Below are 27,541 nucleotides of genomic sequence, written 5' to 3'. Positions count from 1 at the left end.
AACTCATTCATGTCACCTAAAAGGTAAACCTGTTTCTCCATCACCTGTTCAGCTCTGATGGTTCAGTAAGGACATCTCCTGGTTTCATCTTCATGTTTCCCTCTCACCACATATCTAAACCGACATCATGACCAGCAGCTTTACAGCTGTGGCTCCAGCAAACATCAGCTGATACTAGAAATTAATATTAAATCAATTCTAACAACAGCTGATCAAGCTTAAACGTGCTGCTGTTGTTTAGCGCAATATCCGCTGGTTTCCTCTTTCTGGCGCAAAGTGGGCGATAAACAAACAAGAGAGAAAAGCCGATCAGCTGATCATTGATCAGTTTCATGATTGAAGTAGCAACAGGAGAGGGAGGGGAGAGAATGAGAGAAGAAGAGGCAGCTGTGCAGCATAAAGACAGAATAAATCCAGCTTTGTGTCTTTTTTCCATTCTAGCTAAAGTCCGGGACAAACTGCGTCTCTTCTCAGCTCAATACGAAACGTGTAATATTTTCTCTGAATGAGGGACCATTCCATTTTTAAGGAGCCGTTGGCAACTCTACTAACCTTATGAATAAAATAAAGTTCACTATCAGTAACATCATAGCACCCACCCAGCTGTATAAAAACTCAGTCAAACTGGCTAGAACGCAGTATGAGTTATTGCAACTGACAGTAAAAAGTCAGCACAACGAAAATAAACTCCACCTAAACTTGGTTTATATCTGACCCAGATAGACTGCAGGTCATAACTTCTTACCTGAAGTTCAGTTCACCTGACACTCGGACTGGTGGCTGCCTCGGGTCTCTCCTCCTGCCTCCCCTTCCCTCATCCACCTGTTGCCTCTGTGGAAGCCCCGTCATAGCCACCACCAAACAACTGAGTTATTTTTACACATCGACCTGCATCTGGCCAATCCACCACCTCTCATTGTTCATGCCATTACAAAAAAAATAAAAAATAAGTCACTGGGGATATGCCCGGTATGCCCGATGGCCAGTCCAGCTATGTTAACCTGCAACCAAATCTGCAGCTCCATACAGCAATGTTACGACTTAGATGATATCTTATAACTCATAACTCTTATGTTAGCTCCCCTCAGTAGCATACTGTCTGAAATATTCCACAGCTGCAATAATTCTTTAAGTGTTATTTTTTCTTTGGTATTCTAATTTCACCGAAGTTTACTAAACTCAACAAACTTAATATTACTTACCGGGACATTTATTCTGTCCTCATTTTCTTTCACCGAAAAATTGTTTCCTGCAGTGCCGTCTTTCGCGCTTGGCTCTCCTACCTTTGCTAACGTGATGCGCATAGCGCAGAAGCGATGCTGCATTCACTTACACTCGGATATCTGAGCGTCACCGTGAAAACATAATCGGACATTTGATATTTGATTGAATTTTATTGTTTTGCCTTTGGGGTGGCACCTGGGGTGGCCAGTCTGGTTTGGGGGGTGGCCTGTGCCCCCCCAGGCCACCCCGCTGGACACGCCATTGCTTCCAGCCCATACTCAGCACAGATGTCCCTGTACACTATGCCGGCCACTTGGTTATGGCGTTCCATGTATGCCCTGCCTGCTAGCATCTTGCACCCTGCTGTTATGTGCTGCATTGTCTCAGAGAAACAGAACACCTGCATAATTAGCGTGGCTTGATGGTTTAAGCTGTGAACACACTGCCAAATCTTTGTCCCTGTCCTGTCCCTCTTTATTCACTCCTCACTCTGAGTGTTGACTCCCACATATTCCTGCTCCACTATAACACTGGGACTTTACTGAAACACAACAGAACAGAAGTGAACTTAGTGAACTGTGAGAGGAAGAGAATCCCAACGTAAAACACATACAAAGATACATCTTGTTTCCTTTTTTAAAGTGAGACAGATAGGTTCCAGTGTTTGCGTTCATTACATTCATGTTGCTTTCTTTTACTTTCAACAGGCACCATAACATAACATATGTCTGTTTAATACAGCTTTTAACAGGATTGTATTAGTGTGTTAGAATAATATCTGAATGTTATAAGTTAAATTAATGTACACAATGTTCCCACTCTCATGGTTTCCTCTTCAGACACTTGCAATAAAATACGAAAAGACAAATAGTTTAACAGAACGTTAACAGAAAGTTTTGCCAGAATTAAATCCCCTGTCCAGACTATTTGGCAAGCTGTACAACTTAACTCAAAATACAACGACACCAAATCTTGAAAGAACAAATTAATTAAGTAAATTAAGTAAAAGCAGGCGGCTTTGATCAGGACCCTTTTTCTGCTTTCCACGCAGCACATCCCCCCTTCTGTCCCCCACACAGCCGTAACTCTTTCAGAAGAACATCCACCATGTTTTTATGAACTTCAGCAATTTATATATAAGCCTTGGTGTTTACCAGTGGCCAGTGTTAAGGCCAGAGCGCATTCAGAATAGAAACAGTTCTATGAGTAATACAAAGACCTTTAACTGGAGGCTGTGTGACTCCCTTGTTTCAGTACGTTGCTGTGTTCAAAAGGAGAGACAGAGCATATGCAACGGGGTTTTATAGGCACCAATATCAGGCAGTTCACACCCCCTAATTAGTCAGTGGTCATTCAGATCTGTCTCAGGGTGCTGAGGCAAGGTCTCAGGTGGAATTACCTAATAGCAAAGCTTGTTAGAGGTTTGCACGAGTAGGCATAAAGTTGGACTCCAGGAACTACTGTATTTCTTACAAAACACAGTATTCTAATATCAAAATAAAATTAAAAGTAGCAAATAAGGTAGCAGGCCGTGCAAAATGTTTTGGTCCAAACAACATATTGACAGTGATGTCTACTTTAAGTACATTAACAAACTGACCAAATTACCACTGAAAGCATTGAAATAAATAACAAAGAAGTAAGACTATAATTTTACTTTTTAGATAATTTGAGTACTAAATAATAAAATCATTGTTTAATAAATAAATAGTGAAATGTGTACTCTCTCATGTGTTTTTGTTCAAGGTTGTATTTACTGCACACACACACACACACACACACACAAGAGGCAGAAAGAGGCAAAGTCCCCCGATTCCTTGTAATCTCTTTGTACCCACCATAATGTGGCCCCTACTCAGCTTCAACATTCCTGTCACTCTGCAGCATAAAGGCTCATGAATAGCCCCACAAAGGAGGGCCTCTGACCTAACAAATTGGTTGGCTTTTTTGAGATTTTCTGAGTGTGTGTGTGTGTGAGGGTGGGTGTGGGTGTTTATAAGGGCTGATTTATGGTCTGGTTGAACAACTTCTGACTATGTTAGAGACACAGTGGAGGGCTGAGTGAAAATGCAGTTGTCATTGTTTTGGTATCGTTTAAATAAACAGGGTAATAAGGCCTTTTTGCACATCTTTTCTGAGAAGTTCTTATGTACAGTTAGCAAATTATGACATGAAGTGGGTTTAAATATTGGATTGCATGTGTTGAAAAACATCCACACAGAGCCCCCCATAATCTGATGTAAGCAGGGTATTTGGAGAGAGATTCTGAAGGTATTTCAAAGTCTGAATAATTATTTATTAGCTGCTTTCACTCACAGAGAAATCAGTATAACTACTGTCATCTGTAGTTATAAAGAGGTAATCAGACTTAAATATGCAAAACTAAAGAAGTCAGTTGCTTCACCAGTTTGAGGTTAATATCACACATTTAGCATCATCCCTCATCTAGCAAACCTTACTGTGAAATAAAAGGATTTTATAATGGCCAGTAACCAGAAACTTCTTAAAGTCAAAGCTGTGAAGAAAGCGAAGTGCTATGTCTAACCATATCAATAACACTGGTTTATAGTGATGCAAGCCATCAGACAGGTCACTAGGTTAGGCATTATTAGGTATATTATTTCACTTATCACATCACTCAGTGATTCTGTTGCAATACACATTTAATTGAAAATGTTTAGATGCCTCGGAGCCATCATCTAGTCAGTTCAATTCATTTTCATTTATACAGCACCTTGATCTTTCTGAGTGAACTTTCTTAAAACATCAGCATATCTATTGGATCCCACTCCTACAAGGCTGCTTAAAGAGGTCTTAACATTAATCACTGGTCCAGGCTTAAATATGATCAGTTTATTTCAACATAGTCCTTCAAGATGGCCGCAATTAAACATCACTTACAAGCTAGAGCTTTTAAGCAATGCCATGCTAGAGCATGCTGTAGGTATTAAAACTACTATGCTGCAGTGGTTTGTATCATATCTATCTAATAGACTCCAGTTTGTGCATGTAAATGGAGAGTCCTCTTCACACACTGAGGTTAATTATGGAGTCCCACAGGGTTCAGTGCTAGGACCACTTCTGTTTACGTTATACATGCTTCCATTAGGAAGTATCATTAGAAGGCATAGCATACATTTTCACTGCTATGCTGATGACACCCAGCTCTATTTATCCTAACATATCCTTCAATGTGCATATTAAATAAATATGTAGGATTTGCACAATCTCTCTAAAGTTAGAAAGAAACTGTCTCAAAAAAAAAACTAGTTTGCGCATTTAGTACATCTTGGCTGTAATTCATCATTATCAAGATGTCCTAAAAACTCCCTGAACAGCCTTCAGGCAAAATGCTGTCGTGAGAGTACTAACATGGACTAGCCAGAGAGAGCATATTTCTCCTGTACTATATCCTATATATCTGAATCGAAATTTAAAATCCTTCTCATTGCATACAAGGTCTTAAATAAAATGGTGGTGCGTAGAGACATATGCAACCCTTTTATGCAGCACCCAACTCCTGTGCACCTTTTTGTGTTTTTAATGCGTTTTTGTTGCATCTTCCTGCAACACATGCCTGCAATGTCAGTCGTCAATCCTTTTTCTTATTTTGTATATATTTCGCTTGTTGTGTGTGTATCCATTTGGACTGTATATATTTCTGCTGTTTGCTATATGTTCCTGCTGGGCAGTATTTATATTTTATTCAAGCACAGTTGGTGTGGAGCAGCTACAACTTAATTGCACATGTACAATGATAATAAGGGGCTATCCTATTCTATTCTATAATCAGGCCAAATCTTATCTTAAAGACCTCCTATGAAACATATCACTTTTTCAAGATTTTTCTCATCTAGAAGCATTGTAAGGCTCATCCAAGTAATGTCTTCACTTCTGTGGAGCTCAAGTCTTAAATGGTGAGTCTTCTTCACACAATTAAGCTCATTATAAAGTACCACAAGGGTACTTTTTTGCTGGGACCAATTCTCTTTCCATTATACGTGCTCCATCAGGCAGTATAATTAGAAGGTCTAAAGTGTCTAACCACATGATTACTCTGAATAGCATTATCTTGGCCTCCAATAACACTGTGAGATATCCTGAAGTCAGTCAGTCCTACATGTTTCAGAACTGTCAAAAATATCTCTGAAATTAGGATTATCCTGTCAGGGTGATGCTGAAAGACTAGTTCATGCATTAATTACTTCTAGCCTCAGCTACTGTAATTCAGTATTACCAGGTTGTTATAAAACTAACTGAAAAGTCTTCCGTTGATCCAAAATGCTGGCATAGCATTTTGGATTTGGCAATACTGAAAGGAACTAAAAAGAAAGCATATCAGAATCAGAATCAGAATCAGAATACTTTATTGATCCCTGGGGGAAATTATTTTTTGTTACAGTGCTCCATTTTAAACCAACATTAAGACAAGACAGACAATACGCTAACTAAGAATAGTACAATATATACATATATATACATACATACATACATAAGTCACTTATAAATAAATATTTGGAAAAGAAACATGTGTAGTTGTAGCAGCAAACAGTGTGTTAAGTGGATGCGTTGTACAGGGAGATGGCCACAGGCAGGAATGATTTCCTGTGTCGTTCAGTGGTGCTTTTCGGTAATCTCAGTCTCTCACTGAACGAGCTCCTGTGACTGACCAACATGTCATGGAGTGGGTGGGAGGTGTTATCCAACATTGTCTTTATCTTGGACAGCATCCGCCTCTCCGACACCACCTTGAGGGAGTCCAGCTCCATCCCCACAACATTGCTGGCCTTACGGATCAGTTTATTAAGTCTGTTGGCATCTGCGACCCTCAGCCTGCTCCCCCAGCATGCAACAGCATAGAGGATCGCACTGGCCACAACAGACTCATAGAAAATCCTCAGCATTTTCTGGCAGATGTTGAAGGACCTCAGTCGCCTCAAAAAATAGAGACGACTCTGGCCCTTCCTGTAAAGTGCTGTGGTGTTTTTAGCCCAGTCCAGTTTATTGTCAATGTGTACTCCAAGGTATTTATAGTCCTCCACAATGTCAACACTGACCCCCTGGATTGAAACAGGGGTCAAGTGTTTCCTGGTCTTCCTGAAGTCCACGATCAGTTCCTTGGTCTTTGCCACGTTGAGCTGCAGATGATTCTGCTCACACCACGTGACAAAGGAGTCGACCACAGCCCGGTACTCTGTCTCATCATCCCTGCTGATGCATCCAACCACCGCAGAGTCATCAGAAAACTTCTGAAGATGGCAGGTCTCTGTGCAGTGGCTGAAGTCTGTGGTGTAGAGGGTGAAGAGGAAGGGGGAGAGGACAGTCCCCTGTGGTGCCCCTGTGTTGCTAATCACCTTGTCAGACACACACTGTGGGAGACGTACATATTGTGGTCTTCCTGTCAGGTAATCAACAATCCAGGACACCAGAGAAGCATCCACCTGCATCGCTGCTAACTTATCACCCAGGAGGGTCGGCCTGATGGTGTTGAAAGCACTGGAAAAGTCAAAAAACATGACCCTCACAGTGCTCGCCGGCTGGTCCAGATGGGTGTAGACACGATTGAGCAGGTAGATGATGGCGTCCTCTGTTCTGAGACGAGGCTGATAAGCGAACTGAAGGGGATCCAGATGTGGACTTACTATGGGTCGCAGCTGGTCCAGGATGAGCCTTTCCAGGGTCTTCATGATGTGGGAGGTCAGTGCCACGGGCCTGTAATCCTGGGGGCCACTGGGACGAGGCGTCTTTGGTACAGGGACGAGGCATGATGTCTTCCACATCACCGGGACCCTCTGCAGACTCAGACTCAGCATAAACAGTTTATGAAAGACTCCACACAGCTGGGGGGCACAGGTCTTGAGGACAAGGGGACTCACTCCGTCTGGTCCAGCAGACTTGCCTGAGTGAAGTCTCCTCATTTGCATCTCAACCTGGTATTGAGTGAAGGTGATGGGTGGGGGAGGGGTGTCAGGAATCTCACAGGAGGCAACATGTGAAGAGAGAGGCTGGCACAGTGGTGTGGCTCTGGATTCCAGGCTGACTGCGGGTGAGGTTGTGGGGGTGGGAGCAGACACTGTGGTGTCGAATCTATTGAAAAACAGATTCAACTCGTCGGCTCTATTCTCACCTCCCTCAGCTCCCCTGCTGTTGGTTGGCCTGAATCCAGTGATGGTCTTCATGCCCCTCCACACCTCTCTCATGCTGTTCTGCTGGAGTTTCCACTCCAGCTTCCTCCTGTAATTGTCCTTAGCCTCTCTGATCTTGTCCTTTAGTAACACCTGGACCTTCCTCACCTCCTCTTTGTTGCCCCCTCTGAAAGCCCTCTTCTTGTTGTTGAGGAGGGCTTTGATGTCCTTAGTCACCCACGGCTTGTTATTTGGGTAACAATGAACAGTCTGAGCTGGAACAATGGAGTCAGTGCAGAAAGTTATGTAGCCTGTGATACACTCAGTAAGCCCATTGATGTCCTCGGCGTGAGGCTCACAGAGTGTTTCCCAGTCGGTCACCTCGAAACAGCCCTGTAGTTCCGCTATTGCCTCCTCTGACCACCTCCTAACAGTCCTGGTGGTCACAGGTTCCCTCCTCACAATTGGCACATAGCGGGGGGTGAGGTGAATCAGGTTATGATCTGACCTACCAAGTGGGGGGAGGGAGGAGGAGCTGTATGCATCCTTGACGTTAGCATACAGTAAGTCTAAAGTTTTCTCTCCCCTGGTGGGACAGTCCACATATTGTTTGAATGTTGGTAGTGTATTGTCCAGTGATACATGGTTGAAGTCACCCGAGATCACAATAAAGGCACTCGGGTGCTGAGTCTGTAGCCGAGCTATGGCAGAGTGGATAGTGTCACATGCAGCTGTGGGGTTAGCAGAGGGGGGAACATAAACAGCCACCAAGATGACGTGAGAGAATTCCCTGGGTAAATAATACGGCCTGAGTCCAACAGCACACAGTTCAGTGTCCGGGCAACAAATCCTTTCTTTGATTGTTATGTTGGCAGGGTTACACCACCGGTTGTTAACTAAAACAGCAAGCCCACCTCCTTTCCGCTTACCGCTAGCGATGCTGTCCCTGTCCGCCCGAACAGTGTGGAAGCCTTCCACGGAAGCATTCTCATCGGGAATGACCTGGTGCAGCCATGATTCGGTGAAACACATCAGGCTACACTCTCGGTATTCCCTCTGACTCCGTACCAGTGCTGAGAGCTCGTCGATTTTAATTGCCAACGATCGCACATTTCCCATCACGATAGACGGCAGACACGGTTTAAACCTCCTCCTCGCTTCGAGCCTCCGCTGTCTCACCGTCACCTTTTTTCTTCTCTTCTGTCCTTGACCTCTGCATCCCCGATGTGTTTTCCTCCAAATTTCAGCTGGTACTTCTGCGGGCACTTCTGCGGGCCTGGCCAGCGAGCCGGCCGGCATCAGGGCGATCAGCTGATCTCTGGAGTAAACAGTCCGTGCGTGTAGGAGATGTGCCGCGGTCCCGTTCCATGATAAAAGTAACAGTTCCACGGCCACCAGAAGAACAAAAACTCTCTCAATCCACATGATTGAGTAAGAGATAGAAAACGGAGGAAAATACAAGTCAGAAAAAAAAAGAATACGTAAGAAAAAAGAGCTAAACTAAGAGAAAAGCAGGAGCGACTGTAACAGGCTGCACGCTGGTTGGCGCATGCGCACTATATATTTCTCCAATACTGGCTTCTCTTCATTGGCTCCTTGTTAAATCCTGGATCATATTTAAAATCCTGCTCCTCACATACATGAATAGTCAAGCCCCATCTTATCTTAAAGGCCTCATAGTACCGTAGTACCCCAATAAAGCACTTCTCAGACTGCTAGCTTACTAGCGTGGAGTGGAACCTTCTCCTTTCAGGCCCTCTGGAACACGCTCCCAGTTTGGATTAGGGAGGCTGACACCCTCTTTACTTTTAAGATTACAGCGGTCCCTGGTTTATCGCAGGAGTTACGTTCTAAAAATAACCCGCGATAGGTGAAATCCGTGAAGTAGCCAATTTCATTTTTTACAATCATTACAGATATTTTAAGGCTGTAAAACCCCTCACCACACACTTTATACACTTTTCTCAGACAGGCACGAAGATTTTCACACTTTTCTCTCTTGTTTAAACTCTCAAAGTTCAAACCTTCATAGAAAAATAAGAATGAAACCAAAGATCAAACCCTGTTTTCAGGTCCAGAACATGGGAATTAATGAATCAATGGTATGAAAGTGGAGGAAGCAAGAAGAATGAGTTGAGTAACGTTTGACATATCTGACTGTTTTGTTTCGCTTGATGCGCCTTATGGTCTGAAAAATACAGTAACTTCTACCTTCCTTTAGCATGTCCAGAAGTTCAAGTTTTCCATCTTCCTCTGCCTTTTGGGTGCTGTTGCAGGTGCCTTTGATGGTGCAAAACGTTTCATCAACATTGTTGTGTTTTATGGGGAGAAAACTTACAAACATACAGTACAGCACTTCAGAGTCACACTGCTAGGATCGAAGATTTATGTAAATCCGTCAAGCAGAACGCATTCTGTACTGTACAGGATACGGAGATTGATTGACAATGGTCTACAGCCTGCATCCTGACAATGGTCAGCATGCAGAATACAATGCGCTGTAAAAAAAAAAAAAAAAAGCATGCAAAAATGCAAAAAAATCGGAGCAGCGAGGCTGTGAAAAGTGAACTGCGTTATAGCGAGGGACCACTGTACACCTAAAGCTTTATAGTTTCATAGTTAGGGCTGGTGATCACATGACCCTGAATCTCGCTTGTTTTATAGTGTAATTTCTTTACGTTGTTGCATTAATGCAAGTTATTATATTGCTGATGACAGCAATATAATAATCTTCAATGCAAAAAATTTCATTAAACAGCTGAGTAGGTAGTTGGGGAAGGTTTCGGGGGTTTAGAGGTGTACTGCAAATCCTGCTGGTGGCAGTGCCCCCCACTGCCAAGCACCATCTGAAGACTGGGGTGTGAACATGCATGAGGTTTGCGTGTAGCAGTGGCAAGAGCTGGTGTCAAATGGGGGCAGGAGGTTGCTCTATCGCCCATCTTTTGCTCAAAGAGGGATGGACCAATTTTATACATGTGTATGAGGCAGTGTGCTTGTGTGTGTGTTTAGTGTTGTACAGGGTGTGCATGTTGCCCAAGTGTAGGTAGAGCTTCATCAGACTGTTGTGAGGTGACAAAACACACACAAATGCACTAACACAGTCAAGGCTGTCGAGCAAATCGGGGCCCATGATTCAGATGGAACTCGTTAGAATGTCACAGATTTTGATCCCTGTGGGGTTATGGCATTATGTATGCAGAGCCATATTACGCTTATTTTGGCTGTCTGCAAGAGCTAGCCCCCTGCTGATCCCCATGCAGCCTAAAAAAGAGAGCTTGGGAGAATTTGTTTTTTTTCTCATGCTTTTCTTTTGTTATCTCCAGACATAAAGCGAGAGGGGCCAACACTGTTCATTTGACAACCTTAGTCAAAGTGATTTTCAAGTTTGTGGATGCCACAATTTGTTCACCCTATCCTGAAAAAGTCAGATCTCTTCCTGCATGGTTTGACAGTAAAGTGGCTTTGAAATATTTGTAGCTCAGATAGCTGCGTTTTAGAGAAAGTGAAGAGATTTCTCCACAAATTTGAAATGGGCCCATAGAGCCCAAATTTTAAACAGAAGTTGTTGTTAATTAACAGGAAAAGTATGTTTACTTATGCATGTATGTATCTTTTCAATAATTATGGGTGGTATGGTGGTGCAGTGGATGGCACTACTGTTCCACAAGGTGCCTGCCTGGCACCTGTGCCTGTATGGGTTCCCTCCAGGTCTCCCTACGGGAGCTCAGATAGTCTCCAGCCCTTCACAGTAGCATCACAGAACTTTTTCCCACACCAGTACTTTTTTAGATATATATTCTGCATTTTTCAGAGTTAATTGGACAATCTAATATAACAGAAGGATTATATTTAATACTTAAATGAAAATTATTGGCAAACAGACTCTCAGACTGGAGTCTAGTATGGTTGCTGGTGTCTGCCAGCTGTACAGGCATTCATGTCCAGTGTACACTGAGTTCTCAGACACCTAGCACTTTGTGGACAAAGCTGTTTTCACCTTGTCTGAAATGTTCCTATGATCCAATTTCTTTCACACAATACACAACATGTTTTACTTTGAATACTGTCAAGTATAGCGCTGAATTTGTTTAGATTTTATTACACTTTTGGATTTATCACACTTGTTGAAAACAAGTTTTAAAATTTGGGGGGGTTTTAAAACCCACCCTCCTTTGTTCTAAATCAGCTCTATTCACTAGCTGGGCCCTCATTTTAGGTTTGACAGCGTTTTGGTAGGTAAAGGTGATGCTTGGACATGAATTGAGCTGCGGTTTGGGGAAGGCCTCGAAGGGGACTGGCGACAGCGGCCTGGCAGATCCCCGTGTACTAAATAGGAGTGAAGAAGTTAAAGAATTGAGAACAAGGAGGGAGGGAGGGTGGGGCACGTAAACGAGAATGAACAGTTTGCAGAACTGGGGAGAGATAAATGACAACCGGAAGGAGCATGTTTGGAAGCGTGGTCCCGCTCCTGAAATCCCGATACATAATCTCCAATAAATACTGAACATCTTCTTACTAACCATGTCTTATAAAAGAGCCTCACCATTTTTACAGAGTTTTATAGAAAATTTCTAAAGACAAACTAGATGCTAACTGGACTGGTACTTCTGTAGCACTTTTCTTCTCCGTTTGAACAATTCACCCATTCACACATTGATATAAGCGCCCTTTTTAACCTAACATTCAAACAATCTTGGGGTCCAGTAGCCTACACAAGGATAGTCCTTTTCCACTAGGACTTACTTGGATTGGCTTGGCATGGCTCTACTTGGTTTTTAGGGTTTTTCATTACATCGTAGTACCTGGTACCAGGTACTTTTTCAGTGCCTACTCAGCATATGTTAGGTGGTACTCCATTGTAATGAAATCACATTCACTTGCCTCGAGCTGCATTGAGTCGAGCCGAGTAGGAGCAAAAGGCCTGTTAGATTGGTGGTGGACCTGCTGTAGCACCTGAGACACAAATGGCTTTACAACTGATGCAACATACGACTTTAACACAGATAAATGTTTGTTTGGGTCTTTCTTTCTTTCTCTATGCAACTTATAACTACTCACTGTTGGTCTGCACTATAAAATTGGTATTAAATTCAAACTGGCATTAAAAAAGGTTTTAAATCTGATGAAACTCGCAGGCATTATGTGTACACCAGATGTCCCTGACAGGCTTCCAAAATGCTAGTCATGGCAGCAAGAAGTCTTGTGACGTAACTGTCAAGTCCTTTTTTTATATAACATTAAGAAAACTAAAACAGAGCAAGCACAAAATGGCTGCTGCAAAAATGGCTGCAGATGGGACCTGTGCAAAGTCTCTTCAAAGGGAGAAGTGAAGGAGGGGCGGGTGATGGCAAGAGCAGCCAGTCAGTGGATCAGTCACTCCAGGCCTGGCCTCTCGGTGGGGGGTTGTGCTTGGGGCGAGATCACAGGCCTGCTGCCTCCCTGATGCCTTCACAGGCACACAGCAACAGATAGGAAGCTGTTGGCACCAGGTTGCCTCACTTATTCACCCCAGCACTGCTTCAGCACAATCATCTTTTCTGTAACCCATGTCCTCATTTACGGAGCTTGACCTACATGTAGACCTGGTGTCTTCATCGTGTCAGCCAGTCTGAACACCAAAGCAGGTTATGGTCTGCTTTGTTCTGTTCAAAAATGGATACATACGGAGTAGTTTTTGTGCTACTCATCGAGGTCATCGTTGATAGATAAAATAATATCTTAGCTTACTGTCACATCTACATTTTCTATAATTATGTGTATTGTGGCTCTGCGGGTCACGCTCAACAGTGGCACATAATAACTGGGGAAATGGGAGAAAACATGGTAATGTGGTATATCCTATGGTTCCAAATAAACTTTTACATTAAGCTTTAAGCTTTTATATGTATTTATTTCATTGGTGACTAACCCAGTCACCAATGTAAAAAAGGCATCTTAAAAAGTTCTTCATTCATTCATAATTTAATTCCAAAGGGCAATCTTTTGTATATTCTATAGGCAACCCTTTTTGTTTTAATGTCTTCAGTACTGCTTATGGATCATGAAAATCAGAAATCCAGTATCTCAATATGTTGATTTTAAGTAAATTAATAATTAATGTATTTTGTACGAAAATATGTACAGCAGCATGGCGAAAGAAACGTTTGAGGCTAGTGTCAGATCAAAAGCCACTATGCCAAGATCCAAGAGTCTGGAACAAGAAGTCCAAGTTGTTTTAAGTCCAGTATGACGTTTCTAGAGTCTGTGATGATTTGTGGTGCTATGTCCTCTGCTGATTCTGGTGGTGGTTGGTCCACAGTGTTCTAATAAGTCAAACAGCAATGCAGCTGTCTATTTGGAGATCTTATGTCGTAGAATAGGAAATTGTTGGTAAACTGGTGCCAGGGTACAAAAAAGGGCCTCAACGCCTGTGATGAAATCACAGGAGCTCTGCTAGAGAAGAGTGTGGCAGTTAGTGAAGATATTGTAATGATGAGTCGGGGATTAATCTGGTTTTGTATTATGTGTTATAGCAGGCAGAGCGTGGACAAGGGACAGAGTGGGCAGGTTGTGAATAGGTAAGGGGGAGCTCTCGCTGCAGCAGCGCTGAGCAGTTTCAGAGGATAGCACTGTCAGATTAAGGGTGGCACATATAAACATTTGAGGGGGTCAAGGCTGGGGTCAGGGTTCGTGGATGCTACTTGGACCTTTTATTTACTCGGCAAGTCAAGCTATCACACAAGAGAGTAACATTATGGTGTCAGAATATGGAGTGCTGTCATCAGAGAACTGACGGCACAAGGTATAAGGCTTTACATTACAGGACTCGGAAAGGTAGGTGATAATGAGAGTGTGGGAAGTTTCCACACACAGAGTTAGCCCAGCAATTTCATCTGAAAAATTACTCATAGGGAAAAAAGTTAGGAAGAGAAGAAAAACAAAATCCCACCCAAACCTGTCCTGCTGAAACCAGCAGCACATCTCATGTGTGCTGAGTCAGCTTTATGGTAAGATAACCACAAAAGACAACGAGTGACTATTTCTAAATAGTTAATACTAGAATTTGACAATACTGTAAAATGAAGCATTTAGAATCCTTTTAACAGGACACTCTTTTCCCCTAATGTGGAATGACATAAGAAAAACGCTAATTGAATCCAACTTTCATGCTAGATTAAGCAAATATGGGTTGTGGCAGCACTGTCTATTACAGCTCAGTAATAAAGTGGTAATAGTAGGGTAATAAGGCAGAAACAGAACCTAATAAGTTATTACCATTCAAAGATCCAGCATGCAGCACGTAGCACCAAGCCACCTGCTTACATACTGAACATTAAAGCAACCACGACCATCTATGGTAGTTCTCTGAGCAACAATTTCACAGATACAGATTGCCCTTTGTACCATTATAATTTTTGTATAAAGTAAAATAATTAGTCCAAAATAACATATACATTGGGATATTCAATGTCTATCATTAGAAATAAACAAATACAAAATTAATTGGGGGTGCGGGGAGCTATACTCTTAGTACACCACACATTCAACCCCCTCACATAAACTGTTATAACTAGAGTGCTTATATATAACAGATACAGACAGACACACTCACATTCACACCCATGGGCAATTTAGAGTTACCAATTAACCTATCCCCACTAACTGCATGTCTTTGGACTGTGGGAGGAAGCCGGAGTACCCGGAGAGAACCCACACAAACACAGAACATGCAAACTCAACTGTGCTGCCCTGCCAGAGTGAAAGCTATGGGAGATTTTAGACATGTTAGATTGTGTGAGTGGCGTGATGGTGTAGTGGTTAGTACTATTGGCTGAAATCAAGACGGTTTATGGTTTGAACCCTGGCTGGGTTTTCATAGTCATTTTAATATATCATTACATTCCAAATAGTTTCTTTATGCGTCTTTCAAATCAAGTAATTTATCATATTCAATAGACATTTCCTCCCTCTAAACATGCATATACCCCCTCCCCCTTCATTTTCATTCCCTTTTTTCTCCAGACTCCCATCCATTCTGCTGTGACCCTGACTGTGCAAAGTGAGTCGGCTTGTATTAGTATCACCCTACACTCATCACTGTCCATCAATTAGGCTGACACCAGCAAGGGCCCAAAGAGAAACATCTGCAGCTGCTGTGCTCGGAGCGCACTGTGCCTCACAGAGCTTACTGTTTGTCTAAGCCAAGGAGTCAATGCTAGTTTGAAAATGGAAATACTGATGTAATTGGTCGATGGATGGTACCTTGATACTACATGATGTGGAATGCTATGGCTAAAGTAACAAATACTACAACCAGTGGTTTTCTTAGTCTTGATTGGGATGCATCTAGGTGTGCTATTTTTAAAATCATTACTAACGTAGTAAATGACATCACAGAACAAACCAAGACTAATTTAATTACATGAAAGCAAAGAAATGTAAATGGAAGCCAGACAGTATTCCCCCAGAAAAGTTACTGCAGGTTAGGTATTAAAGTACATTAAAATTACTTTAGAAGGCTTTATCAGAAATGACTAATAGCTGCTAATCATTATGCTAACTTATGCTTCCTGTCGGAAGTAAGGAGACTCTAGCATGAAACAAAGCACCATTCTCCACACCATTAGACAACCACAAAGGCACTGCTACAAGGCAGGTAGCCATGGTTTTAGTCAAAAACCTAACCCTACCAAGCATCCAACAGAAACTGGTATTCATCAGAGCAGGCAATATTTTTCTACATTCCTGATTTACTATCCATCCATCCACCCTTTCTTTCTCTCTCGCTCATTTCCTTTCTTTGTCAGTATTCCGTCCATCTGCTCAACACATTCTTTTCATTCATTACATACATACATACACTTTCACCTCTACCCTTAATCACCCAAACCTGCTCTTCATTCTTTCCAGCCTAAGCTCTTGGGTCGTGTCCAAATTCATGGGCTGCATCCTCCTGAGGCCGCATTTCTAGACCGATTACGTCACAGCGACGCGCCGAAGGCGGTCCAAATTCGTAGACTCCTCTGAATGCAGCCGACAAATGCGTCCTCCTTTTCCCCGAATTTGAAGGATGGGTCGGGTGTGTCCTTCGTGGCCTACCATATCCCAGAATTCATAGCGCGGCCCAGCCAAACTCCAGTTTCCAACAATGGCGGCCGCTACTAAGTTTTAAAATTACTCTTACTAATCTTTCTGGGTCACAAAATAAACTTTTAACATATTTTCAGGTGAGAAAGTAGCTGTGTAAACATCAAACATCTGCTCGGTTTATCAAGATATCGCATATTTGCTAAAGTGCTTCGACATTTTCAGAGACGTCTGCTACCCACCAGCTCGACAGCTAGCCGGGAGCTCGAGGGTTACTGGAGCCGCCGAGAACGGCACAACTCCCGGCACATCATTTTCAGATCACCGCGGACTTTCGCTGCTCGGGTTAAACGTGATATATAAGTCACTTAGACAACCTAAAAATGTTATTGTTGGGCTTTTTTCAGTGTTTTGTTTGTTCGTGAGTAAATCGGTTTGGCTGAGATTAAAGTTATTCGATTAGATTAGATAAAATAAAACTTTATTAATCCCCCGGGTGGGTTCCACCTTGGTTTTCACACAGCTGACTAAACGTCAAACAGAAAACTGATTAAACAGTAGTATGAGACGGTCGAGAGTTTACGCCAGTGTCCTGTTATATTTTAGACAGCAAGGAGCAGACGGCAAGTTTATTAAACTCCACCGAGACAGCGGTGACGCTAATCAGAAGGCTAGACCGTCCAATTTCACGGCCGTTTACTTCCGGCCTACCCGACCCTCTGAGGACCCGGCCCACATAGACCGCGAAGGCCGGGCCCTCAGGAGGATGCAGCCCATGAATTTGGACACGACCTTGGTCTAGCCAGTTGTGTGCTGTTTTTACAGGAAGGCAAGTAGAACCAATTGCTAAGATGACTGCCAAGCCTGTTCAACTTGCCTGTTTTATGGCCATGGTTAGAACTCCTGTCCCCTCTCCATCGTGGTTTCTTGCTGTTGTATTAAAGGAATAATTAAGAACTTTTTCAAAGACCATCCTCACGTTACCCACATGATTCGCGGGGGGAAACTTTTCCGTTACGATGCTAAATCACTGTAATTCATTTACCCTCTAATGCTAGCTGCATTTCTATACGAAGTGTAGGTCTAACTGATCTCAGAACAGTAACAGCTGAGCCAGTGGCAGCTTGCCTCGCATGCTGCTCTCCCATCAGTTTACAGTCACAATTCACATGTACAAACTACTAGAAAAGAGCTGCTGGGCTCTCAGGAAATTGATGAACTGATTTAGTTTAAGAAATCAGTCACATTGGTCTTTGCAGTAGCCCTTTTTCACCAATCATAATGGGGGGCTCAGCAGTCCTGAGAGGTGGATTTGACTAAATGGTTTCATTAAATCCAGTTTAAGTTAACTTATATAGCATTTATACCCAAGTGGCTTCACAACCGCCTCTCTGTTTTGGTGAATAATGTAGCTCTTTTTAAGATATCAGTCTCCAGCTTGCACTGGGGCTGTTTGAAACAGAGTGTGAAGCAGTGGGAATGACAAATAGCATTTCCAAGTCTGAGGCCATGATTCTCAGCCAGAAAAGGGTGGCTGGAGCACTCCGGGAAGGGGATAAGTTGCTACCACAAGTCGAGGAACATTGTTCCTTTGGCCTCTTCCTCATCAAACCCAGAATTATCCATCGGATTGCAAAACAGAGAAGCATGATTTGTCACTACAGAGAACACCTCTTCACTGCGCTAGAATCCCGTGGTGCCATGCTTACACCACTGCATCCAGTGCTTTGCATTGCACTTGGTGATGTAAGGCTTAAATGCAGCTTTTTGGCAATGGAAACTCATTCCATGAAACCTTCTATGCACTGTTCTTGAGCTGATCTGAAGGCTGGAGCTCTAAAGGAATTGACTGTGCAGAAAGTTGGCAACCTGTGTGCATTATGCACCTCAGCATCTGCTCACACTGTGCTGTGGACATAGAAGTGATTGGAACACCAGAATTAAATTATTTGGATGGGTGAGTGAATACCTTTGGCTATGTAGTGATGTCCTTCAGCAAACACAGTAAACAAATATGTAAGGCAGCCTTTATTCATTTGCTCATTAAAAATATCCTGTCTCAGAGTGACGCTGAAAAACTAGTTCATGCATTTATTACTTCCAGGCTGGACGACTGTAATTCATTATTATCAGGATGTCCTAAAAACTCCCTGAAAAGCCTTCAGCTGATCCAAAATGCTGCAGCAAGAGTCCTGACAGGGACTAGAAAGAGAGAGCAGATTTCTCCTGTTTTGGCTTCCTGTTAAATCCAGAATTCAAAATCCTGCTCCTCACATACAAGGTCTTAAATAATCAGGCCCATTGAACCAAATCACCTCATACCCATATGGAAAAGAAATAGAAAAAACTTATAAAAGACTTGCATCAGATGTGGCCTACTTCATATAGTGAATCATATAAGGCGTATATGAAAGTGGCCACTTTCATATCGTTAGCTTCATAGCATAAGTGCCTAAGTCATTGACTTAGTCAAATGACTTAGGCAATTATGCTATGAAGCTAACGATATATTGTTTTAGTAAGTATCCAAAACATACAAGTTTCACTTATATAATTTTTCAATGGATCTTATATCTGTTTTCACTCTTGTATGCTTTTTATACAAGTTTCACACAAGACAGATACAAACTTTATAAGATTTATATATATCTTTTCCATATGGGGAAGTCAACATTAAGTATGATGAACTGGTTCTGATGTTTTATTAATAAGAAAAGTAAGAAACTGAGATTCTGCATCCAAGAAGAAGGCAGCAGCAGGGAGAATTTCACTGTTTCATCCAGGAGCTGAAGCTGCCGCTTTCATACGTATTTCAGGAGGGCAGTTTGGACTTTAGTTAGCAGAGGTGGGACCTCATCTAAAGAGGCAAAGAAATCGTTTCAGAGAGCCGACTGGTCTGGAGTAGAGTAGCTGTGTGTCTGAGTTGAAATAGGATTATTTATCACTGCACTTGTTGAAAATGCAGTGACCTGAGTCGTCAGATCTGTGTATTTGGATTCCAGCAATCAAAAATAAAGGGCAGGAAATTTGTTCAGTGAAATTACGCAGCTAGAGTCAACGGCTGCATTAAGAATTGGTAAGTCCAAAACACAAAATATTTGAATAGATTTTACACGTCTAGTGTGTAAACGCCTTCTCAATGGTACACAGCAAGGATGAAATTATCCTTTTTTTTCAGCCAAAAGCACCATCGCAATAATCTCTACAGAGGTCAAGTTATTGTTTAGAGCTAAAATTGTGCATTTCACAGAGAATCACTTGACACTACAGTGGTGTATGTTTGTGTGTATTTTACAGCAATGGTACACGAGCACAATGACCCTTATAGGAACATGGCTGACTGACCGTGTGGACCTGCAGCTCCATGTTTATCAGTTGAAGGTTCTCATTAGAATTGTCAAGGTGAGAATTACTTGCTATTATAAACTCAGCAAAAAAAGTAAGGAAATTTGTGTTTGGCTAATTTTTCCTTCATTGTAACACTGCTTCTAGCCAATAGATCTTATCCTCTTAGCCTGTTTATTTTCCCTTAAATATTGCAACAGTTATAAGGAAAATGTATTTGTGGGTTAACGACAGAATTGAGCCTATTGGTTGTGCCCATGAAAAAACTTCGACCCTGCTGCAGTGTTCGCTTGGTGTCTGATTAAAGCATGCCCTATTTGACTTATCTGAATAGGGTACCTGCCATAGGGCATGGGTATCAAACTCCAGTCCTCCAGGGCTGGTGTCCTGAAACTTTTCCATGTGTCCCTGCTGCAACACACCTGAATAAAATTAGTAGGTCATTAGCAAGACTCTACAGAACTTGATTGCATGCTTAGGTCGCGACCCCCAACCCTATTCAAGTAAATAAAAGTGAAGTAGCATGTTTGAAAAAACGTACTTCTAAACATATTTTTAGTTCACCATGTTCATTCATTCATGAGCTGCTGTAACAGGAATCAAATGGCTGAATTGCCACCTCAGCGTGAAGTCAAGTTCTATAGAGTATCAATTAAGGGAGAATAAAAGAATATACATACACACACGCACGCACGCACGCACACACACACACACACACACACACACATATATATATATATATATATATATATATATATATATATACACACAGTGGGGCAAAAAAGTATTTAGTCAGCCACCGATTGTGCAAGTTCCCCCACCTAAAATGATGACAGAGGTCAGTAATTTGCACCAGAGGTACACTTCAACTGTGAGAGACAGAATGTGAAAAAAAAAAATCCATGAATCCACATGGTAGGATTTGTAAAGAATTTATTCGTAAATCAGGGTGGAAAATAAGTATTTGGTCAGTAACAAAAATACAACTCAATACTTTGTAACATAACCTTTGTTGGCAATAACAGAGGTCAAACGTTTACTATAGGTCTTTACCAGGTTTGCACACACAGTAGCTGGTATTTTGGCCCATTCCTCCATGCAGATCTTCTCGAGAGCAGTGATGTTTTGGGGCTGTCGCCGAGCAACACGGACTTTCAACTCCCGCCACAGATTTTCTATGGGGTTGAGGTCTGGAGACTGGCTAGGCCACTCCAGGACTTTCAAATGCTTCTTACGGAGCCACTCCTTTGTTGTCCGGGCGGTGTGTTTTGGATCATTGTCATGTTGGAAGACCCAGCCTCGTTTCATCTTCAAAGTTCTCACTGATGGAAGGAGGTTTTGGCTCAAAATCTCACGATACATGGCCCCATTCATTCTGTCCTTAACACGGATCAGTCGTCCTGTCCCCTTGGCAGAAAAACAGCCCCATAGCATGATGTTTCCACCCCCATGCTTCACAGTAGGTATGGTGTTCTTGGGATGCAACTCAGTATTCTTCGTCCTCCAAACACGACGAGTTGAGTTTATACCAAAAAGTTCTACTTTGGTTTCATCTGACCACATGACATTCTCCCAATCCTCTGCTGTATCATCCATGTGCTCTCTGGCAAACTTCAGACGGGCCTGGACATGCACTGGCTTCAGCAGCGGAACACGTCTGGCACTGCGGGATTTGATTCCCTGCCGTTGTAGTGTGTTACTGATGGTGACCTTTGTTACTTTGGTCCCAGCTCTCTGCAGGTCATTCACCAGGTCCCCCCGTGTGGTTCTGGGATCTTTGCTCACCGTTCTCATGATCATTTTGACCCCACGGGATGAGATCTTGCGTGGAGCCCCAGATCGAGGGAGATTATCAGTGGTCTTGTATGTCTTCCATTTTCTGATGATTGCTCCCACAGTTGATTTTTTCACACCAAGCTGCTTGCCTATTGTAGATTCACTCTTCCCAGTCTGGTGCAGGTCTACAATACTTTTCCTGGTGTCCTTCGAAAGCTCTTTGGTCTTGGCCATGGCGGAGTTTGGAGTCTGACTGTTTGAGGCTGTGGACAGGTGTCTTTTATACAGATGATGAGTTCAAACAGGTGCCCTTCATACAGGTAACGAGTGGGGGACAGAAAAGCTTCTTACAGAAGACGTTACAGGTCTGTGAGAGCCAGAGATTTTCCTTGTTTGAGGTGACCAAATACTTATTTTCCACCCTAATTTACAAATAAATTCTTTACAAATCCTACCATCTGGATTCATGGATTTTTTTTTTCACATTCTGTCTCTCACAGTTGAAGTGTACCTCTGGTGCAAATTACTGACCTCTGTCATCATTTTGAGTGGGGGAACTTGCACAATCGGTGGCTGACTAAATACTTTTTTGCCCCACTGTATATATATATATATATATATATATATATATATATATATATATATGCGCTATGTAGGAGCGAACGTTAAAAAAATGTTAAAAAACAAGATGGACAGCGTTTTACACAGGTTAGCCTTTGGCTTAGCAGTTAGCCCCGCTCTATGTCTCCTCCACTGTCGGATGTTACTGGTGCGAAGCTCAGTTGCTTCCTGGAAATAGCCGGCGTAGTATACCGAGCCTATGTAGAAGATCCAAAGTGGTCGCATCTACTACATCTATTGTTTAAGCAGACTTTAACGGTGCTATCATCAGCCAGTGCAGCTGCAGCTTAACAGGGCACCACTATCATCATCATATTAATAAGATGTACTGATGTTCACCTAAACTTTTGTTTACCTAATTTGAAGGCCGACTCAAGACCTGATGATTTCATTAACACCTCAAGAGGCTAAGTGGATGAGTCAGGAACTCACCAACCCAATCAGCTTACATGCTTTTTTTATATTTCCTGCGAAGCCAGGAATGTCTCTGCTAATCATTTTTCATTTTTCTCTTTGAGATAGAAAAAGTACCGTGACTTCCGCCTTCAAGGGGTACTGGACTCTACGCTAAACACTAAGATGTACGAAACTGTAAGAAACCGACTAACCTTGGAAGAAGCCACGGCATCGGTGAAAGAAGGAGGGATGCAAGGCATTTCAATGAAGGACAGCGATGAAGAAGATAACGACAACTAGATCAAAAGAGTTGAAATAATAATAATAATTTCAGTGTTTTTCAAAGGGTCAGGTATATTGCCTGACAGTCCACACCAGTCCTTCTATAGAGTCAAAATAATTTGGCCTGTTCCCTCCATTGCTTGGTTTTAGTTTTTCTGTTGCCAATACTTCCACAATTCTGTTAAATTTATGACATTTATTATTATGTTTATACTATTATGTATCTTTAAACACCTTCAAGTGTGTCAATAATCATCACTTTAAATCTTCAAAGCTAAATTTCCAAATAATTAAGGCTAGTACCTAAATTATCTTTTGCCTTAATTATTTAGTCTTTGTATTCTGTTCTTGTTTATACTTTGAGAAAAACAGTGTTGTCTCTGCACTTGTGCTGGAAAAACTCTCAAGTGATTTAGGCCATTATACTGTGATTTCAAGAAAAACAGTAAAACTAATACATGTGTCTGTCTATTCCAAAGTCTGCCTGCAAATGCAGGATGAACTTTGCACTGTCAAATTCACATTGTGTCTGATGGAAGTGTCGCAAGAAAATATGGATATTTATTTGTTGGTATTCACCTGGCCCAAAACAGCTAAATTACAGCATTGAGAAGTTTTTTTTAATGTTTTCCACCAATATGGATGACAGTTTTCTTTCCATATGATATGACTATGAAAAAGTAATTATCTTGTTTTGTTGCACCAGATGTGAAAGTGATTTAAATTCTCTTCCTTTGTAATGGTTCAGCATCATTTCTCAACTAAAAAAATCAAATTAATGTTTTTTTACATTATGTGATGTTATAGGATGTGACAGTGACGGTTTGTTTTTTGCAGGCTCTAAAACATGCTTTGCAATTGCCAACAGCAAATGTGAGACAACAAAAGAAATTCAGCACATTATCAACAGTACGACTGGTGGTCACATAGAATCATTTTACACCAACAAAAAATATACATTTGAATACATCTTTAGAAACCCTATCGCTAGTGTCATATGATAGGAACTGTGTCAAATTTTCAGGGTGTAACAAGTGTTAGAGGTTCAACATTACAAGTGTTTGGTTCAGTGTATGAATCAAATGATTCCTGTCTAGTAATCTAAATCTAAATGTCATGTGGTGTATGGAAGGGCAGAATGTGAATTCAGAGGACAGGGTTCAAAATTGGACCTTTATTTAAAGCTGACAGGTGAAAAACAAAGTCAAAAAATAATAGTGGTAAGTCTACAATGTCTAACACATAGAGAACAAACCCTACAAAAACACAAAAATGGGGGTTCAAATAAATGGAGGTAAATGGAGAAATAGAAAACAGCAGGGAACACAGATGGAACTAATCAGGGAAAACAAGACAAAAGAAGTAGGAAAACCCAAATAATTCAAACTAAGAAGGCCCGAGAATATAAACACAAACAGAAAACCTAACAAGATTTCAAGAACGAAGCAGTAAACGCTGAATGGAGACTGGAGGGTGTTCTCCAACTACAGGGGTGGAATCACACTCCTTACTTTCCCTGGGAGTGTGGACTGGAGAGAAGAGCTTGTCTGTTAGTCGAATGTTGGATACAAGAGGATCAGTGTGGTGTTTGTGGTTTTCATGGAACACTGAACCAGCTCTTTATTCTCTCAAGGACAATTGAGGGTGGGTGGGAATTTGCCCAACTAGCCTACATGAGATTTGTGGACCTAGAGAAGTAATTTGTCCACATCCCTCGGCGTATCCTGGAGTATGTGGTGTCTGGTCCATTGCTATGACCTGTTTTATCCCTCTATAATCATTGCACGAGCTTTGTTTGCATTGCCGGCAATAAGTCGGACTCATTCCTGGTGCGTATTGGACTCCACCAGGGCTACCCTTTGTCACTGACTCGCTTTGTAGTTTTTATGGACAGGTTTTCTAGGCATAGCCATGTGGCAGAAAGCTTCCACTTTTGTGGCCTCAGAATCTCATCTCACCTTTTTGCAGATGATGTGGTTCTTGTTGGCTTCATCAGCCAAGTGTGAGTCATTGGGAATGAGAATCAGGACCTCCAACTCTAAGGCCATGGTCTCAGCTGGAAAAGGGTGGGGTCCCTACTCAAATTCAGGGACGAGTTACAACCCTAAACGGAGGAGTTTAAGTATCTTGGGGTCTTGTTGACACGTGACTGAAGAAGGGAGCTTGACAGACAGATTGTAGGCCGGAGCTGCAGTGATGCTGACGCTGCATCAGACCGTTGTGGTGAAGAGAGAGCTGACCTCTTGATTTATCAGTCAATCTGCGTGGCATGCTATCTACGTGCTCAGACTGGTGAACCAAAATTGAGGAGCTCATTTATGTTAATGTACTTATACTCCTAAACTAAAAGTTTAGAGTATTATGGATTTGGCTTTCCACCAATTGACAGAGCAAGCTACTTTCTGTTTTCTTTTATTGCTAAACTTGGTGCCTAAATAACAGTGAAATAGTGAAAAAAAATTGCATGTAGCAAAATATCAAGATGTCAAATTTAAACAATATGCTGTTATGATGTTATTATGTATTTGCCCTGCACAAAAATGGCTTATATGTCACAGATGCAGCAAACAGAGAGCTGGTAGAGAGCTTGTACTGTTAGAGTATAATTGTACTTTTTGGTTTTGTTTATTTATTTTGGGGGGTAAATCGATAAAATAAAATAAAAGTATGGGGTTATGGATGGTCCCTGAACATTAACAAGAAAGTACATGAAACAAAATATGGAGTGCATAATCAGTTCAACATATGTAGTTGGACTTAAATGAGGCACACCTAAATGTTATTAGTCTGTCAGTGCACCCAGATTTTTTGCATGACTTGAAATTGTGGCCACAAAATAATGTGAAGGAATAATGTGTTAAATATCTGTATGTATGTGTTTTGTGCAGTAGAACTGGAAGACAACCCTTTGTGAGTTCCAGGGTCATCACAATACACACAATCACTTTTTTTCCCTTTACAAAGTAAATGATGCACTGCCAGTAATTTAAGTATTTGGTTAAACGGCCACAGATAAATATATGAGCAGCACAAGCTGTGTGCATTAGTTTGAACATCAACCTTGCATCTCTGGCTTTTCCTAACTTTGTTTGGTTTATGCATATAGTACAGCAATACACTTGTAGTTCGATTTTTAATTACACTTCTAGAGCAATTTTTTTCAACATTTTTCACATTTTAAATTTTAGAGCAAATCTTTTTTTAGTCGACTATATGTTTAAATAATACCATTTATTTGCCATTTGTTGTTTGTTCTTGATAAACCAAGTTTCCTATATGTCCCCAAGGCTCTATTGCAGGATCTATGAGGGAATTAATCGTCATTTTTATAATGGACGACAAGAAATGAAGTTTCCTACAACTTTGCTTTTCTCAGTTGTGTTCTTTACCTTGAGTTACATATCATACTGTATGTAAGAATTGCATGGACCTGGTATTTATTTCCCAAAGTGTTTTTGCTCCATGTGTGATGTTACGGGGGGTTCACCTTCTGCCTTCTTGAAAAATCCACTGAGGCCAAGAAGATTTAAATAAAAGTCATTGGAAAGTGTAGAAAGAAGTTTACAGCTCATTTATTTTTGTCTTCAATGTGAATTCACATTGTGAACTGTAAGAATGTGACCCAGGAGGGTGGAAAAGAAGAAACAAAGTGAAAGAAATAACAACAAAATCCATATTTGTTAATCTGTGCCCATGACCTCCTGACTTGCTCCACAGCAGCATTTTCTTAAGACACAGAGTCTTAGATTAATTCTGTGGATTAAAGTCATCTTGAGCGTTTATAGTACCACCCTGAAGGAGATTTAGCTGCATTGACCAAAATCAAATCCAGAGCTGAAGATGAACGCTATGACTAAATTCGAGGAGATTAGATATAATATCATTCCAAATTAAAAGAGGACAGGATATCTCTTAATTAATCTATAGACGGGAAGGGACTGAGGGGGATGGGGGGTGCTTGCGTGTTGGGGAGTGGCGGGGTGATGTGGGGGTGAAATCCTTCTTAGAATATGAGGAAAACAAGGTTTTTGGTAAGAACAAGGTCCATCTAATCCCTGGGTGATCCAAATGCTCACTGTGATGACTTCATCATCAGTTTGTTTAAAGCATTTGGACGAGTGCAGAAATAAATAACTTCATAATATCAGCACTTACGGGATCATGTGATAACTATGGAAATTAAATGTATTTCTGCCAAAATAAATAAAAATTTATTTGGGCAATCCATTAACCTCCTAGGACCTGGCGTCCACATGTGGACGTCACATTTTGGGTTATTTAAACCAAAATAATAAATTTTCCTCTACAAGGGCCTGATATCCACTTACGAGGAGATTATGCTGCTACTGTTCTATCGAAATTTTAAACGAATATCCTCATATGTGGCTCTCATTTTTCTTAGAAACAAAAATCAGGTAATTCTTTGTTTTTACATTCATCAGGTCCCAATATGTCAAAATATCAAAGAGAAATTAAAAATGCTGCCGTCGAAGAGTTCGGGTCTTAGGAGGTTAAATCCAATTAGTTTATGATTTTTTAAAGTAACACTTTACAACAATTGTTATCGCGTGGGGCTTTATTTTGTAAATTAAAGACCAAAGTTATTGTAGTTACCTAAAACTAAACTAAAACAGGATGTAAAAAAGTACAAATGCACAAAATGTAAATAAAAGTTAGAATTTTGAAAGACTGAAATGATTTTGTGA

General features: G+C 41.5%; 1 protein-coding gene across 1 annotated transcript in view; it reads left to right on the top strand.

Moving 5' to 3' along the window:
* The window catches only part of LOC146669047 (calcium-dependent secretion activator 1-like), a 337,734-nt gene extending 311,389 nt beyond the window's left edge, over window positions 1-26,345 (top strand). Inside the window, exons 26-27 of the mRNA XM_085405453.1 lie at window positions 19,713-19,817; window positions 22,680-26,345. Of these exons, the coding sequence (XP_085261579.1) occupies window positions 19,713-19,817; window positions 22,680-22,853 (279 nt within the window). The 3' untranslated portion in view covers window positions 22,854-26,345. The remainder of the gene's footprint in view (window positions 1-19,712; window positions 19,818-22,679) is intronic.
* Window positions 26,346-27,541: the final 1,196 nt, after the last annotated feature.

Source organism: Rhamphochromis longiceps, linkage group LG5 (assembly GCF_057381845.1).
Source record: "Rhamphochromis longiceps isolate RC_006_pf linkage group LG5, R_longiceps_female_GT1.1, whole genome shotgun sequence".
NCBI classification, from domain to species: Eukaryota; Metazoa; Chordata; class Actinopteri; order Cichliformes; family Cichlidae; genus Rhamphochromis; species Rhamphochromis longiceps.
Note: the sequence above shows the minus strand (reverse complement) of the source record. Positions and strands in the feature narration are given on the sequence as shown.